We start from the raw sequence: 14,807 nt of genomic DNA on the forward strand, positions 1-14,807 counted from the left end.
GATCTCTGCTTATCTCCTTCCTCCTCCTCATCTCCATAACCCCTCCTTGTGCACAGGCTGAGAGCACAAGAAGTTATCAGCTCACAAGATTTCTGGCAAAATGAACAGGTATTTTCTTGCACTTATCAAACAGGAACACTTTCAATGCAGACCAAATAAGAGAAATTAATTGTTAGGGTATACATACAATTTAACTTCACTACTTCTGCAGGGTTTTGTTTCCTGAAGTTCTTTGAAGTGTCCTTATTTTACTACTGAAAGAAGTTAGTAGGTACACCTGTGTTTTATAGCCAAATATTCGTATCTCCCACTGAAACTGCTAATAGAAAAGTATGTCAGAACAAGAAATACTGTATCTGTTTACATACACAAATATATTTTTTAGATTCTGTCAATTCATTTTCCTATACACTCCATAAAACGTACACAATAGGTTTCAGTTACAGGGCACACCCCGACTGGGTGACACTCCTAACTACTCTACCAGCTCTGCATGCCGGTGTATTACCTACCACACCCAGCCCTGCCCATTGGAGCACCTTCCGGGCTTATTTCAAATGTAATTGAAATGCCATTTTGTTATTTTTAGGAAAGCAATTGGGTGAAAATCAGCTGCCTCCAGTTACTCCACACATCATCCAAGAAAAATAATCTTACATATGTAAATTCGATAGCCAATCATGACGGATTAAACAAGCACACCACAAAGTTTACAGCTTCAATGGCTAAGGCAAATCACATTTCTGCCAAAATTCCACTTTCACCTGATCAGAAACATGACCATACATGTTGCAATAATAGAACTACTGGATTGCAAGAAAAAAAAATCAAAGAGAATGGGAAATCTTACAAAAAAAAAAACTGTACAAAAAAATAATAATAATTGTAAAGCCTCGTACACACGACCGAGGAACTCGACGGGCGAAACACATCGTTTTCCTCATCGAGTTCCTTGTTAGGCTGTCGAGGAACTCGACAAGGCAAGTTTCTCCATTCCCGTAGAGGAAATAGAGAACTTGCTCTCTTTTTGGCTTCTCGAGTTTCTCGACAGTTTCCTGGACGAAAATGTACACACGACCGGTTTCCTCGGCAAAAAAATATCTCCCAGCAAGTTTCTTGCTGGTTTTTGCCGAGAAACTCGGTCGTGTGTCCGAGGCCTAACAGTTTTGGGTACTTTTAAGCCAATAGCCCTGTGCTGCCATCTGTACAATGCTGCTCTCAGTGCATTCCTTCCCCAAGTCAATCTGATTATATATATATACATGGGATTACGAGAAACTACAACCTGACAATTTTTTAAATATACAATTATTTATATCAGAACAAATGGGTAATTTTGGGTATGGGTACTTTTTGTTTATTCTTTGCCATTTTGAAGTACTAATTTTAAAATGTACACGTGGGAGTGTCTTACTTTAATAGTAAATGACTATTTTAGTATTGCACATGTACAAGAGCTTTCAGGTATTTTCCATGGTTGGTAAGTGCTTGTACTCTTCTCTGCACATTGGACACGTACCATTGCAAAAGTGGAAATTCCCTTAATTTATTGTGTTGTTTTTGGTTGTGTAAAGCTGATAAGGCACATCTAGAGAAGAATACACGTGTCCTCGTTGTTCCGTTGTACTCATCCTATTACAGTACTACACAGGTTATATCTGCAGACATAAACATGATGTAAACAAGCCAGTTTCTCAGCAGTGTTTGACCAGACTTCCCATCTGCTTACAGAAAGTCCTGATAGAGATAGTCCTTGCATCTTGTAAGATATGGTGCAGAGTCCTCCAGTGGTTCAACATCGGAACTGATTGCAATACGCTGATGAGTCTCACCTCATGATGATACCCCTGTTCCTGTCACGAGGTAACACCAAGTTGCGGAAGAAGATAAGGATCTGTAACCAAACTTGGTTTCCGTTTTGCTGAATCTGCAGTGAAATAAGACAATGATAACATTTAAAAATTGCAGAGGTTCAGTGCAGGTAAAAGCCAGCCTTTGTTAACCTGAACTACATAGTTGTTGGTAAAAGGAAATTGTACAGTTGTTTTGGTGTGTGGTCAGTTTGAAAAATATTCCCACCATGCAACTTCCAGCCAAACTGCAGTTTAAGAGACTTCCCCATGACTTTGCTGGACCTAAAACAAAGATTAATTTACTCCATAATGACAATGCAATGCCAGTTTGCACAAACATAAGATATACCTAAGAAAAGTGCACATAAGATAAACCTGGGAAAGATGAAGATGTCTGCATCAGCATTGTACGGTACTCTGGTTTAATGAACACCTTGGTTTGTGCAAGTTCGGGGTTCATGGCAAATCCCCAGGATTTGCAAAGAGGCGACTCATGAACATTTAGCTGAAAAGTCTGCAAGTTTGACTCCATTAAAAACGAAACAACCTGTAATGTAGCGCATAGCCTTTTCCCTGGTCAGAGGAGTCATGATAGATAAATATTTGAATGGATAACCCATTTCTATAAAGGAGTAGGCTCATAGCTGTCATATTTTCAGTATGTGTTGGAGTTGTTAAGAAGAGCTGACAATTCTGCGTTGGGAGAGATTGTTTTTTCAATTCTCTTTTAATCCTGGGATTGGTACATGTTTGCCATGGTAGTACCCAGCATCCCTCGTCTTCTGTTTGACAATAGTTTGCTTATTAGACCTACAAATGTCCAGAATTTAATAACATCATACACCCTCCCCTCATATAGCTAGATTCAGATAGACTGGCATATCTTTGCGGCGGCGTAGCGTATCGCATATACGCTACACCGCCGTAAGTCAGAGAGGCAAGTGCTGTATTCACAAAGCACTTGCCTCCTAAGTTACGGTGGTGTAGCGTAAATGGGCCGGCCTAAGCGCGCCTAATTCAAATGTGGAACAGGGGGGCGTGTTTTATGTTAATGACTGGTGACCCAACATGATTGACGGTTTTTACGAACGGCGCATGCGCCGTCCGTGGACATATCCCAGTGTGCATTGCTCCAAAGTACGCCGCAAGGACGTATTGGTTTCGACGTGGACGTAAATTACATCCAGCCCCATTCACAGACGACATACGCAAACAACGTAACATTTTCAAATTTCAACGCGGGAACGACGGCCATACTTAACATTGGCTAGGCCAGCTATTTGTTCGCCTAACTTTACGCTGGGAATCGCCTTACGTAAACGGCATATCTTTACTGCGACGGGCAAGCGTACGTTCGTGAATCGGCGTATCTCGCTGATTTACGCATTCTAGGCGTAAATCAGCGTTCACGCCCCTAGCGGCCGGCGGAACTAGACAGCTAAGATACGACGGCGCAGGCCGTCGTATCTTAGCTAGGTTTAAGTGTATCTCAGTTTGAGAATACACTTAAACATACGACGGCTTAGATTCCGAGTTACGATGGCATATCTACTGATACGCCGGTGTAACTCTTTGTGAATCTAGCTAATAGCCTTCAATAGGGTTCCCAAAGTTTGGGCAAGATTCACTGAACTGTTCTCGCAAACTGATCCCAGGCAGGTTTGCTCATTCCTAGTCCAGACTTGACAGTAGTCAAGTTAGTGACTCTCTGCTTCAGCTCTGGTTATGTTGGAGTGAGTACACCTGGACAGCTTGGCATGTCTGCCATGGTGGGAAAGAACACAATGACCCTTACATACCTGAGGGCACAAATGACCTCTGTGTGTGCATACTAGGAGAAGCAGCAGGAGGCAAGGGGACACAGGAACACAGAATAAAGCTGCAGAGACCCAAAAGAAGGATGCACTGCCTGAAACAACGAACCTGTGCCCAACAATCATGCCATGACAACCTAAGCTCGCCATAGTTGTCATGGTGGGGATGGGCACAAATGCAGCATAACTTAAACTGCTTTCCAATTAACTTACAGTGGAACTACAATCAAAATAAGATCCAATAATTCTGAACACCATGCTTCTTAAATATTAAATATCATCAATAGGTCAGTGCAGTACAGAAGTTATATGTTAGTTACAGGCATACCTTGGTGGGTAGTGTATGCAGAAAATACGCTAGGGTTCGGTTTAACCTCCCCTTTACACCACTCCTAACGTACACCATGGCAGGCTAAAAGCGCTACATAATTCCTTTACTCAGTGAGCTCAGGGTTGCCCCAGGTCCTCCCGCCACAATCCTAGCACCGCCGTGTACCATCAAGCCAAAATGATCACGTGGTCCCCGGCTACTACAAGCCTTACTAGATGCTTCGTGACATCAAGATTATTTATAGTTTCAGAGTTCTAGCTCAGAGACTTTAGAGGGCAGCTAGACCCGCAGGGAGATACAGGACCCTACAGAGGATTTTGTCGCTAATGCCAAGGGGGTGTTTGAAGGGTGTTGGAAAAGTGCACTTGTCCTTTAAAAAAGTAGATAGAGACAGACAAGAAACTACTCTTTGGGCCAGATTCACGTAGCGCAGCGGATCTATAGATCCGCTCGATCTATAGATCCGCTCAATCTACGTGAATTAAGATCCGCTCCCGCAAGTTTAGGAGGCAAGTGGCTAATTCACAAACCACTTACCTCCAAACTTGCGATGGCGGATCCTAAATCCCCCGGCGGAATTCAAATTCCGCGGCTAGGGGAGTGTACTATTTAAATCAGGCGCGTTCCCGCGCCGATTTAAATGCGCATGCGCCGTCCGGGGAATTTCCCGGCGTGCATTGCTCCCACTGACGTCACTAGGACGTCAGTGGTTTCGACGTGAGCGGGACTTGCGACGCGCGTGTTCGTGAATCGGCGTACGCAAACGACGTTGGAAAATTCAAATTCGACGCAGGAACGCCAGCTATACTTAACAATGGCTGCGCCTGATGAAAGCAGGGGTAAGTATACGACGGGAAAACCGCTACGGAAACGACGTAAGAACACTGCGACGGGTCCGCGTACGTTCGTGAACTTGCGTATCTCGCTGATTTACATGTTATTTATCGTAAATCAGCGGGAACGCCCCCGGCGCCATTTTTAAATTGAAAAAAAGATCCGACAGTGTAACACAGTGTAACACTGTCAGATCTTAGTCCTATCTATGCGTATCTGATTCTATGAATCAGGCGCATAGATAGGACCAGTGTAAGTCAGAGATACGATGGTGTATCTGTAGATACACCGTCGTATCTCTTTGTGAATCTGGCCCTTTGTGTCCTCACAGCATCAGAGACAAACGCATTAGCTCATGCCAGAAAGAAACAATAGACACGAAGACATATCATCAGTGGGTAGGATTAGCAGTCTTTAAAAATATATTTCTAATGACCACATGGGAGATTTTAGTGTACATAGTCAATGCATTACAGAGACAGTTTTACACAGTCAGCAGAATTATAGCATTTGTAATGTGGGGACTGATGGTAATTTATTAGATCACTATAGAATATGCTGTACACAGCTGCACTCTGGTCTGGGGAAACAGTAGTTAGTAAGTGGCCTAAACTCCCAAAAACATACTTAAAGCTGAACTTCCAACATGTATACAAATGTTATCATGTATTCATTTAAACCATATTATTTATGTTTACAAAATTATTGTAAGTACCTCAATCCGACTTGATATCAGCATTGTATAATTTGTGAAATTAGTTAGAATGCAAAATGCAATAAGGTCAACACTTTTAGAAAGTCAGGACTTTATTGTTAACAGTATTTGCATTTGGAGGAGGACTGAACCCCAGAATAGGCAAATTTAAAGTGGTTTTAAAGCCTGAATGTTTTTTACCTTCATGCAGTCTATTGTAAAAAACCTTCAGTGTGCAGATTCCCCTCCCTATACTCACCTGAGCCCAATACATATCCAGCAATATGCATGAGAGCAGAAGCTCCCCCAGGTCTCTGTCTCTTCATTGGATGAGACACAGCAGTGGGAGCCATTGGCTCTCGCTGTTGTCAATCACAGCCAGTGAGGAGGGAGCGGGTGGCAAGGCGGGGCCGAGCCGCGCTCTGTATGTTTCATAGACACACAAAGGTTGGCGTAGGAGCGTGCGTGCTGCTTGCTCTGAGGGCACTCAGCAGGGGGGAGGGTCCTGGAGCACCAGTGGGAGACCTCAGAAGTAGAAATTGGCTGCTCTGTGCAAAACAACTGCACAGAGCAGGTATGACACGTTTGTTATGAAAAAAAAAATCTGAAAAAAAAGCAGAAGATTTAATAGATGGAAAGTTAAAAAAAAACATTTGCAATTATTGGCCAGTATCTCTTTGAAATGAAAGTACTATAGGCAAACTATTTTTTCCTCAGGCTTTTTGTCTTTTGCCATCTGTGTCCATTAGGGACATAGTTACATAGTTAGTCAGGTTGAAAAAGACACAAGTCCATCCAGTTCAACCACAAAAAAATAAACAAACAAAATAAAAAACACAGTACAATCCCATACACCCAACTCCATACCCACAGTTGATCCAGAGGAAGGCAAAAATCCCCAGCAGAGCATGATCCAATTTGCTACAGCAGGGGAAAAAATTCCTTCCTGATCCCCCGAGAGGCAATCGGATTTACCCTGGATCAACTTTACCTACAAATCTTAGTACTCAGTTATATTATGTACATTTAGGAAAGTATCCAGGCCTTTCTTAAAGCAATCTACTGAGCTGGCCAGAACCACCTCTGGAGGGAGTCTGTTCCACATTTTTTACAGCTCTTACTGTGAAAAAACCTTTCCGTATTTGGAGGTGGAATCTCTTTTCCTCTAGACGTAAAGAGTGCCCCCTTGTCCTCAGGGTTGACCGTAAAGTGAATAACTCAACACCAAGTTCACTGTATGGACCTCTTATATATTTGTACATGTAGATCATATCCCCCCTTATTCTCCTCTTCTCAAGAGTGAAAAAATTCAGTTCCTCTAATCTTTCCTCATAGCTGAGCTCCTCCATGCCTCTTATCAGTTTGGTTGCCCTTCTCTGCACTTTCTCCAGTCTCCAGACATTTCACTTCCTATTCCATAGCCAACAGGAAGTGAGAAGAAATCCCTGCAAATTAAGGAATTCCCTCAGGTCACCATTTGAAGATTTCCCTTTTATTACTTTTATGGAGACAAGCCAAAATTTGGGATTTTCTTTTACTTTCAATGATAATGGTAAACAGGACAAATAGAGCAAATAGAGACTAATGGGGAAACTTGTTCTGATCCATCTCCACTCAAAACGAAATATAAAATTTTACCGGTAGTTATACTTTAATGCTAGCATTCCAGCTCTGAGGAAAGAGAGGGGGTGGACTAATTCAAGGTTTGGTGGCACAATCGTCCATCTTTTGCTTAGAGAGAACATGCAGGGCCGGCCTTAGGTGTTCAGGCGCCCTGTGCAAGCTAACCCTGTGGCGCCCCCCCCATCTTCACCCCTCACCCCCTGGTCACCTAAACATACACAAAGAGGAGAAAAAATATTTGTAACAAATAATTTGTTTTAATTTAACTTTACATTACACAGCACCCTGAATTTCTGGACCCCTTTACATTACACAGCCCCCTGCACCACTTTATATTACACAGCACCCTGCATCTCTGGACCCCTTTACATTACACAGCACCCTGCAGCCCTTTACATTACACAGCACCCTGTGCCTCTGGACCCCTTTACATTACACAGCACCCTCCCCCCTTTGGACCCCTTTACATTACACAGCACCCTGCATCTCTGGACCCCTTTACATTACACAGCTCCCTGCATCTCTGGACCCCTTTACATTACACAGCCCCCTGCACCCCTTTACATTACACAGAACCCTGCAGCTCTGGACCCCCTGCATGTTACACAGACCCCCCTTTAATGCAGACCCCCAATTCAGTGCAGCCCCCCCATTCAGTGTAGCCCCCTCGTTCAGTGTAGCCCCTCCTTCAGTGTAGCCCCCTTGTTCCGTGTAGCCCCCCCTGGTCAGTGCAGTCCCCCCTTCAGTACCTCAGATCAGCGCGGTGGCACATGCACAGCAGGTCCCCTCCCCCTGTTTACACATAAACAGAGAGGAGGGGGAGGCGGCTTCTTTCGGCTGTGCCTGATTGCACAGACAGGATCGCACAGACTGGCAGCCTGTGACCGCAAGAGGAGGGAATGGTAGGTGCAGCGGTGTCACCCTGGTCCCTGCACCCCTCCCGGACACCCCTATGCCTTGCCGTTGTAGCTAGCTCGCCTCTCCCTGCCTGTGCCAGTGTGCCGCTTCCTAAACCCGCGGCGCTGCCACCACGGGTGTAATACAATCGCAGAGGGGGATGCCGGTCTGACACCCCCCCAATGTGTGGTATCTGGGGGCGACACGCCCCCCTTTAGTACGCCTCTGGATGGCCGCATGGAACCCCTGTTGCCCACACAGCTCGCACACCCCAAAGGCCAGCCTTGAGAACATGCTTACAGGAAAGGGATAACACAGTGAAGATCTCATCCTTATAATGCTGCTTCTTCATTTTACAATCACAGACAGGAGTGGGTCCTAGGATCAGGTTACACTGCCTAAAGAGGAACTTTAAGGACAAAAGACTGTAATGCCATCAGAAATGTCTATGGTATTCCTTCCGCTTTAATGAATAACCAAGTCTTGTTTACTACTTTTTCTCTGTGTGGCGGTGGTCATCTTGGTAGAGGCAGAGCTTTGCTTCCAGGTAGGAAAACAATAAGAAAAACACTCATCCAGACATCCAGGGAACCACGCATTCATCTAAGGCTCGCCAGTTCTTAAATGTCCTGCCGGACAATTTTTATGGGTCAGATGGTAGATGCACCAACTAGAAATAAATCGTTACTGGATCTACTGATTACCAACACTACAGACCTGATCATGGATGTGATAATACGGGGCAATTTAGGTACTGTACCTGTTGCCGAGAATGCGTTTCCAGCACGACAGCATCGCGCTGATTTTCGGCGACAGGGTGCCGATATCTCGCACTCGCTGAAATAGACAAAGCTAGGGTATAAAAAAATATCCCAAGCTTTCTCACATGGCTGTCCACCTAAACTGACAGGCCGAGCAAGGAGAGCATTAATCAGAAAACAGGTCCATGGTAACTGGAGGAACTGCAGAGATCAACTGCAGAAGCCGGTATTGCCCTCTTTAGCAGAAACTGCTTCTTATATTTTGTACAACTCAGTAGCGGCCTGTAACGCAGGGCGCACAGGTGCCACCCCTCCTATCCATGTATCCTGCCCCCTCTACATGAAGCACGTGATTAAAACCAAAGGCTCTAATAAGCTTAAAAAAAGGGTAAGGGTAAGTTATCTAGGTCATTTGCATATTCGACACGTAAATCTACAGAAGCGCCCCTTGCGGCCAGCGTAAATATGCACCCAAGATACGACGGCGTAGGAGACTTACGTCGGTCGTATCTTGGCAAATTTCAGGCGTATCTAGTTTTAAGAATACGCGTATAGATACGACGGCGCACATTTGGACTTGTGACGGCGTATCTGGAGATACGTCGTCGTAAGTCCTTTCTGAATCCCGGCCCTAGTGTCTGGGGGTTCGGAATAATTTTCTAGCAAAAAAAATATGATTTTTGCATGTAGGAGAGGAGTGCCAGAATAGGACCGGTAAGGAAGTGGTTAAATAATGTAAATAAGTTGTGATTTTTTAAAGTCCCTATTAAATTTATAATGTATGTGACCATTCTTTGACAAGCGTCTTCTGCCTTGTTCCATGAACTTGTCTTATAAGGATTGAACTGGATCCATGAACCTATGTACATTTATGCTCGGTGATGAACCTTTTCTGTGTAAAACTCTGCTGTCTACACTGAAACACTTAATTAGATAAATCACTGAACTTGTCAGAGCCACAGCTGCATACACAACAAAACCATTTTCAGCACCGGTCTTTATCCCTCATTGCATAGTTCCAAACCGTCTTTATAATCCCAGGGCGAGGGGTTTCAGAGTGAGCAATGATCCATCTGTAAGTGATTTCACACTGAGCGGGTTGCAAGGTTAATCTTCAAATTAAACCGCACTGCTGAGACAGCAAAACATTTTTATACAGTACAAAACACGACTATCCTCCCTCTTCATTGCTATCGCCCTGATAATACAACTCCTTTTACATTTTGCTTTGGAATTAGAAACATAAATTATGATCTATGTGGGATTTCTCTAAATTCCAAATCTACGATTTCAAGACATAGAAAACAGTAAAAGCCTGTTACTAAATGATCGGTTACATCATTCTAACAGAATAATGTTTAATTGATGTTATTTTTCTTAGGGTCCCACTGCTAGTATACATCAGGAACTGTCCATTTCAGCTTTATGGCAGATCCTTCAGATTTTTTAAAGAAGGATTCCAGTTATGGTATATATTTACATTGGTCCGCAATTTCTCCGGGAGTAGAAAGACCTTTGCTTCCGAGGAGTCCAGAATCAACCCCAGATATTCCAAATGCTGAGTCGGAACCAGGACCGACTTCTGAACGTTCAACACCCACCCAAATTCTTGGAGGTTCTGGCTGGCTATAGACACATCCTCCTCTAATTCTGATTCAGAAGCTGCTCTCAGAAGAAGATCGTCTAAGTAGTCCACGATGGCAATGTGTAACAGTTGCTGTTACTCCGCCTGTCTTAGTGAAACAGGCGCCGTATTGCCAGCTCTCTTTTGTGAATAGGCGCTCTCTGCGCCGTATTGCGTTCCATGCTGGAACGCATACGGCGCATGCGCAATGACGTCATCGTCTGTCGCCGTGATGCGTTCCAGCCTGGAACGCGGAAGTGCGCCGCACGCAGCGCTTGTTTGAATCAGTGCTATGCACTGCACCTGTTTCTATGCCTATAAAGGCATACATTTGATAAAGGAACTTCGTTCTATTATTGCCAGCCTTATGCCAGCCGTATCCCAGCCATATCCAGCCGTAGAGCAGTGCTAGTTTGAGCTACAGCTTTTCAGCATGGAGGCCCTTTTATACCAGCATGGAGGCCCTTGTCAGCATGGAGGCCCTTTTTCCTCAGCTCCCTATGCTGCAACACCGTTCCTGGAATCCACTACTCCTTTGCTGCTGATGTCTTTTCTGCAATACAGCTCTCTGCAAGGCAACGACAGGGCTTTTGGCAACCATCCTCCTCCATGAGAACTTTGTCTCCAATCTATAGAAGCTACAAACGGATAAGTAACATTTGCTACATTTATAGTCCTATAGAAGATCTACTATTAATGTTTCAACTGCTACCATAATGTTACTACATATGCCGTCTGCTTATCAACATGTTATATGGGAGATACTACTTTGCTAAATCCTGCTTGCTAAATACTAACTAGAAGGCTCAGCAACCTACAACATACCAATGCTATGTCTTTCTAATATATGCAGCTATAAATACCTCATCTATGCATAATACATACCTGAGCTATACAACCTCTCTCATAAAACTAATAATGAGCTATACTGCCTCTCTCAAGCTTTACTAAATGTTCAATAGGAATTACTACAAGTATGCTACTGTAATTACCTAATCTACTTCCTTACGTATACGCAGGTGCTACTACGCTACTATAGTACGTGCAATATACAAGTACCCAGTTGTTACAACACTCAATATAGGATCTTGGCATAAGTACAAATGTCTTATAGGCTTCGGCCTAATAGTTCGAACTTGTTCTCTTTAAAACTTTTCTTGGCTAAGCGTCAATGCAATTTCCTGGCATCACCCTTAGTAATCTAATACATCCCTGCATGCTGCGGGTGATATGATGTAGTGAACCACCAAACTCCTGTTGCTGGGAGCGACGCCTGGGGTTCCCTACTGGTAATCACGCGCATAAAGAGGTGTATTTGAAATAATCCTTGAAGCTAAAATATGTTTAAATCTCTAAGGTCTGGTCGCATGTTGCAATGCTTCCATTCTTAGTAAATCAACGCCCTTCTATATGTGACAGGAAGATGATGTAGAGAACCCCCCAAACTCCTGTTGCTAGGAGTGACGCCTGGGGCTAATACTGAGTTGTCGCATACAGAAGCGTATTGAGGTCCTTGCATCTGCAGTTGTGATTCACTCCCGAGTCTCCAGTGCTGTTACACAATGCCTCGCTGTCTCAGCAAAGCTAGGATCGGTGCGAGCACCTTGGTGAAAACTCTTGGTGCTGACACCAGGCCAAAAGGGAGGGCCACAAACGGATAGTGGTCCTCCCCGATCGCAAAGCTCAGAAACCTCTGGTGACTTGCGCATATTGGGACATGCAAGTATGCGTCTTTGATGTCCAAGGATGCCCTAAAGTCCCCCAGGTGGAGCGCAGGGGACCACCGACCACCATGCGGAACTTCCTTACTTTCACAAAGGCATTTAGGGCCTTGAGGTCCAGGATTGAATTTGGACCCCGTCCTTCTTCGGGACCACAAACAGATTAGAATAAAATCCCTGAAACCTCTCGTCCTGCGGAACGGGTAAAATTACCCTGCAACTTAGCAAGTCCTGTACTTCCCCCCAACAGGGCAGCACGACGAGCCGGGAGGAGAGGGAGACTTGAGGGAAAGAATCTGTTTGGGGATAGGAAAGAAACTCTATCTTGTACCCTGAAGAGACCACCTCGCAGACCCATTGGTCGGAGAGCAGAGAGGTCCACCGAGTCGTGAACCTGCGAAGCCATCCCCCCACCCATGAGTCAGGCGGGGGTAGGCCTTCATGCAGTGGCGGGCTTGGGTGCCGGCTTGGTCTGCTTACGCACCCAGGGACGTTTCTGTCCCCCAGCTGAGCCTTTGTCGGCCTGAGAGGGTTTACCCACTGACCCTGACTGACGAAAATACCGCTTCTGTGCAAGAAAGACCCGGCTTACGTGCTCTTCCCTCCTTTGACATCCTTGATAATGTCGTCCAGCGAGGTCCCAAAAAGCCTCCACCTTTGAAGGGCAAATCAGCCAGGGCTTTTTTAGAGGCCTGGTCAGCAGACCAGCATTTCAACCAAAGAAGGTGGCGTAAAACTACCGCCGAAACAGAAGCCCTGGATATCAAGGGTGCTGCATCTAGTGTAGCATCACAGACATATATCAGGCCCTGGACCAGCTAGTCTGCCAGCCTAATAATTTCGGGCGGGAGTTGGTGCTCCTCCGCAGTCTGGCGCAACATTTTTGCCCATTCAGTGAGTGTCTGAGACACCAGGGTAGTGGTCACAATAGGCTGCAAGGCAGACCCCAGCATGGTAAACATGGAACGGGTCAATGCTTCGGATCTCCTATCAGTCTGATCCTTAAAAGCAGGGGTTCCCTCTATAGGGAGAGTGGTCACCTTATTTGAACCGGGCAACCGGAGGGTCCACCACTGGAGGAGAAGCCCACCTTTTTAAAAGGCTCTCCTCAAAGGGGTACCGAACCGCCAGGCGGTGAGGGACTACAAAATCCTTCTGCGGCTTTTCACATTCCGCATCAATGAATTTATCAAAGAAGGGCACATAAGGAAAAACCTTCACAGAACGGTCCGATTTGTGTGACCCAAAAAAGACAGAGCCCACAGCGGAAGCCTCTGCTGCACTATTTAGCTTAAGGGAGTTCCTTACAGCATTGATAAGCTCACTGACCAGTGCCTTGTCATGCACCGACCCATGTAAGGGGTCTTCCTCACAAGGAAGGTCCTGGTCCACATCTTCAGATAAAACAGAAATAGGAACCTGAGCCACAGCCAGGTCCTGGTCTGAATCAGAGCATTCCCCAGGGGATAGCAGTGGGGGGAGGGGGCGCTTTTTACCCCCCTTGCGTCCACACGCTGCTTCCACCCTGGCAACAAATGTTTCCAGGACTACCGACAAAGTGTCTATAGCAGGGGTCGGCAACCCGCGGCTCCGGAGCCGCATGCGGCTCTTTTAAACCTTTGCCGCGGCTCCGGGACACCTTTTGCGGCCAGCGGAGGACTTTACACAGCGATCCCGGAGTTAACAGTTCGGGCGCGCTGTGACAAATGTCCCGCCCTCCTCCTCCTAGAAGACTAGCTCGTGTGATAGAGCCAGTGTGCTGTCTGTCACACAAGCTGGTCTAGAGGAGGAGGGCGGGACATTTATCAGCGCGCCAGTGTGGGGGAGCATCGTGACAGCCGGACCGTGACACAGCACAGAACAGTAAGGCTGTGAGGGGCTTACAATGAGGGGGCAGGCTTGCGATGGTGACAGGAGCTAATTATTTTTTAATGATAATGATGGGGGGGGGGGCTGCCTTGCGATGGTGACGGGAGCTAATTTTTTTTAATGATGATGATGGTGAGGGGAGCTGATGATTTTTTAATGATGAATCATCATTAAGAAATCATCAGCTCCCCTCACCATCGCAAGCCAGCCCCCTCCCCCCCTCCCACCATCATCATTAAAAAGTCATCAGCTCCCGTCACCATCGCAAGCCAGCCCCCCCCCCCACCATCATCATTGATGATGATGGTGGGGGGGGGGGGGCGGGGGCTGGCCTGCGATGGTGAGGGGAGCTGATGATTTTTTAATGATGATGATGATGGTGGGGGCTGGCATGATTTTTTAATGATGATGATGATGGTGGGGGCTGGCATGATTTTTTAATGATGATGATGATGGTGGGGGCTGGCATGATTTTTTAATGATGATGATGATGGTGGGGGCTTGCATGATTTTTTTATGATGATGATGATGGTGGGGGCTGGCATGATTTTTTTATGATGATGATGATGGTGGGGGCTGGCATGATTTTTTAATGATGATGATGATGGTGGGGGCTGGCATGATTTTTTAATGATGATGGTGGGGGCTGGCATGATTTTTTTATGATGATGATGATGATGGTGGCGGCTGGCTTGCGATGGTGAGGGGAGCTGATGATTTTTTTATGATGATGGTGGGGGGGGGGGGCTGATGATGATGATGGTGAGGGGGGATGATGATTTTGTA

At 45.6% G+C, this 14,807-nt stretch overlaps 1 protein-coding gene across 2 annotated transcripts in view; it reads right to left on the bottom strand.

Annotated features, from left to right (window-relative positions):
* Positions 1 to 1,331: 1,331 nt before the first annotated feature.
* Positions 1,332 to 14,807, bottom strand: part of BMF (Bcl2 modifying factor) — a 93,844-nt gene continuing 80,368 nt past the window's right edge. For both annotated transcript variants that reach the window (XM_040332115.1, XM_040332116.1), the window contains exon 4: positions 1,332 to 1,927. In XM_040332115.1, coding sequence (XP_040188049.1) covers positions 1,829 to 1,927 — 99 coding nt within the window. In that variant the 3' untranslated portion in view covers positions 1,332 to 1,828. The remainder of the gene's footprint in view (positions 1,928 to 14,807) is intronic.

This window comes from Rana temporaria, chromosome 13 (genome assembly GCF_905171775.1).
Source record: "Rana temporaria chromosome 13, aRanTem1.1, whole genome shotgun sequence".
Taxonomy (NCBI): Eukaryota; Metazoa; Chordata; class Amphibia; order Anura; family Ranidae; genus Rana; species Rana temporaria.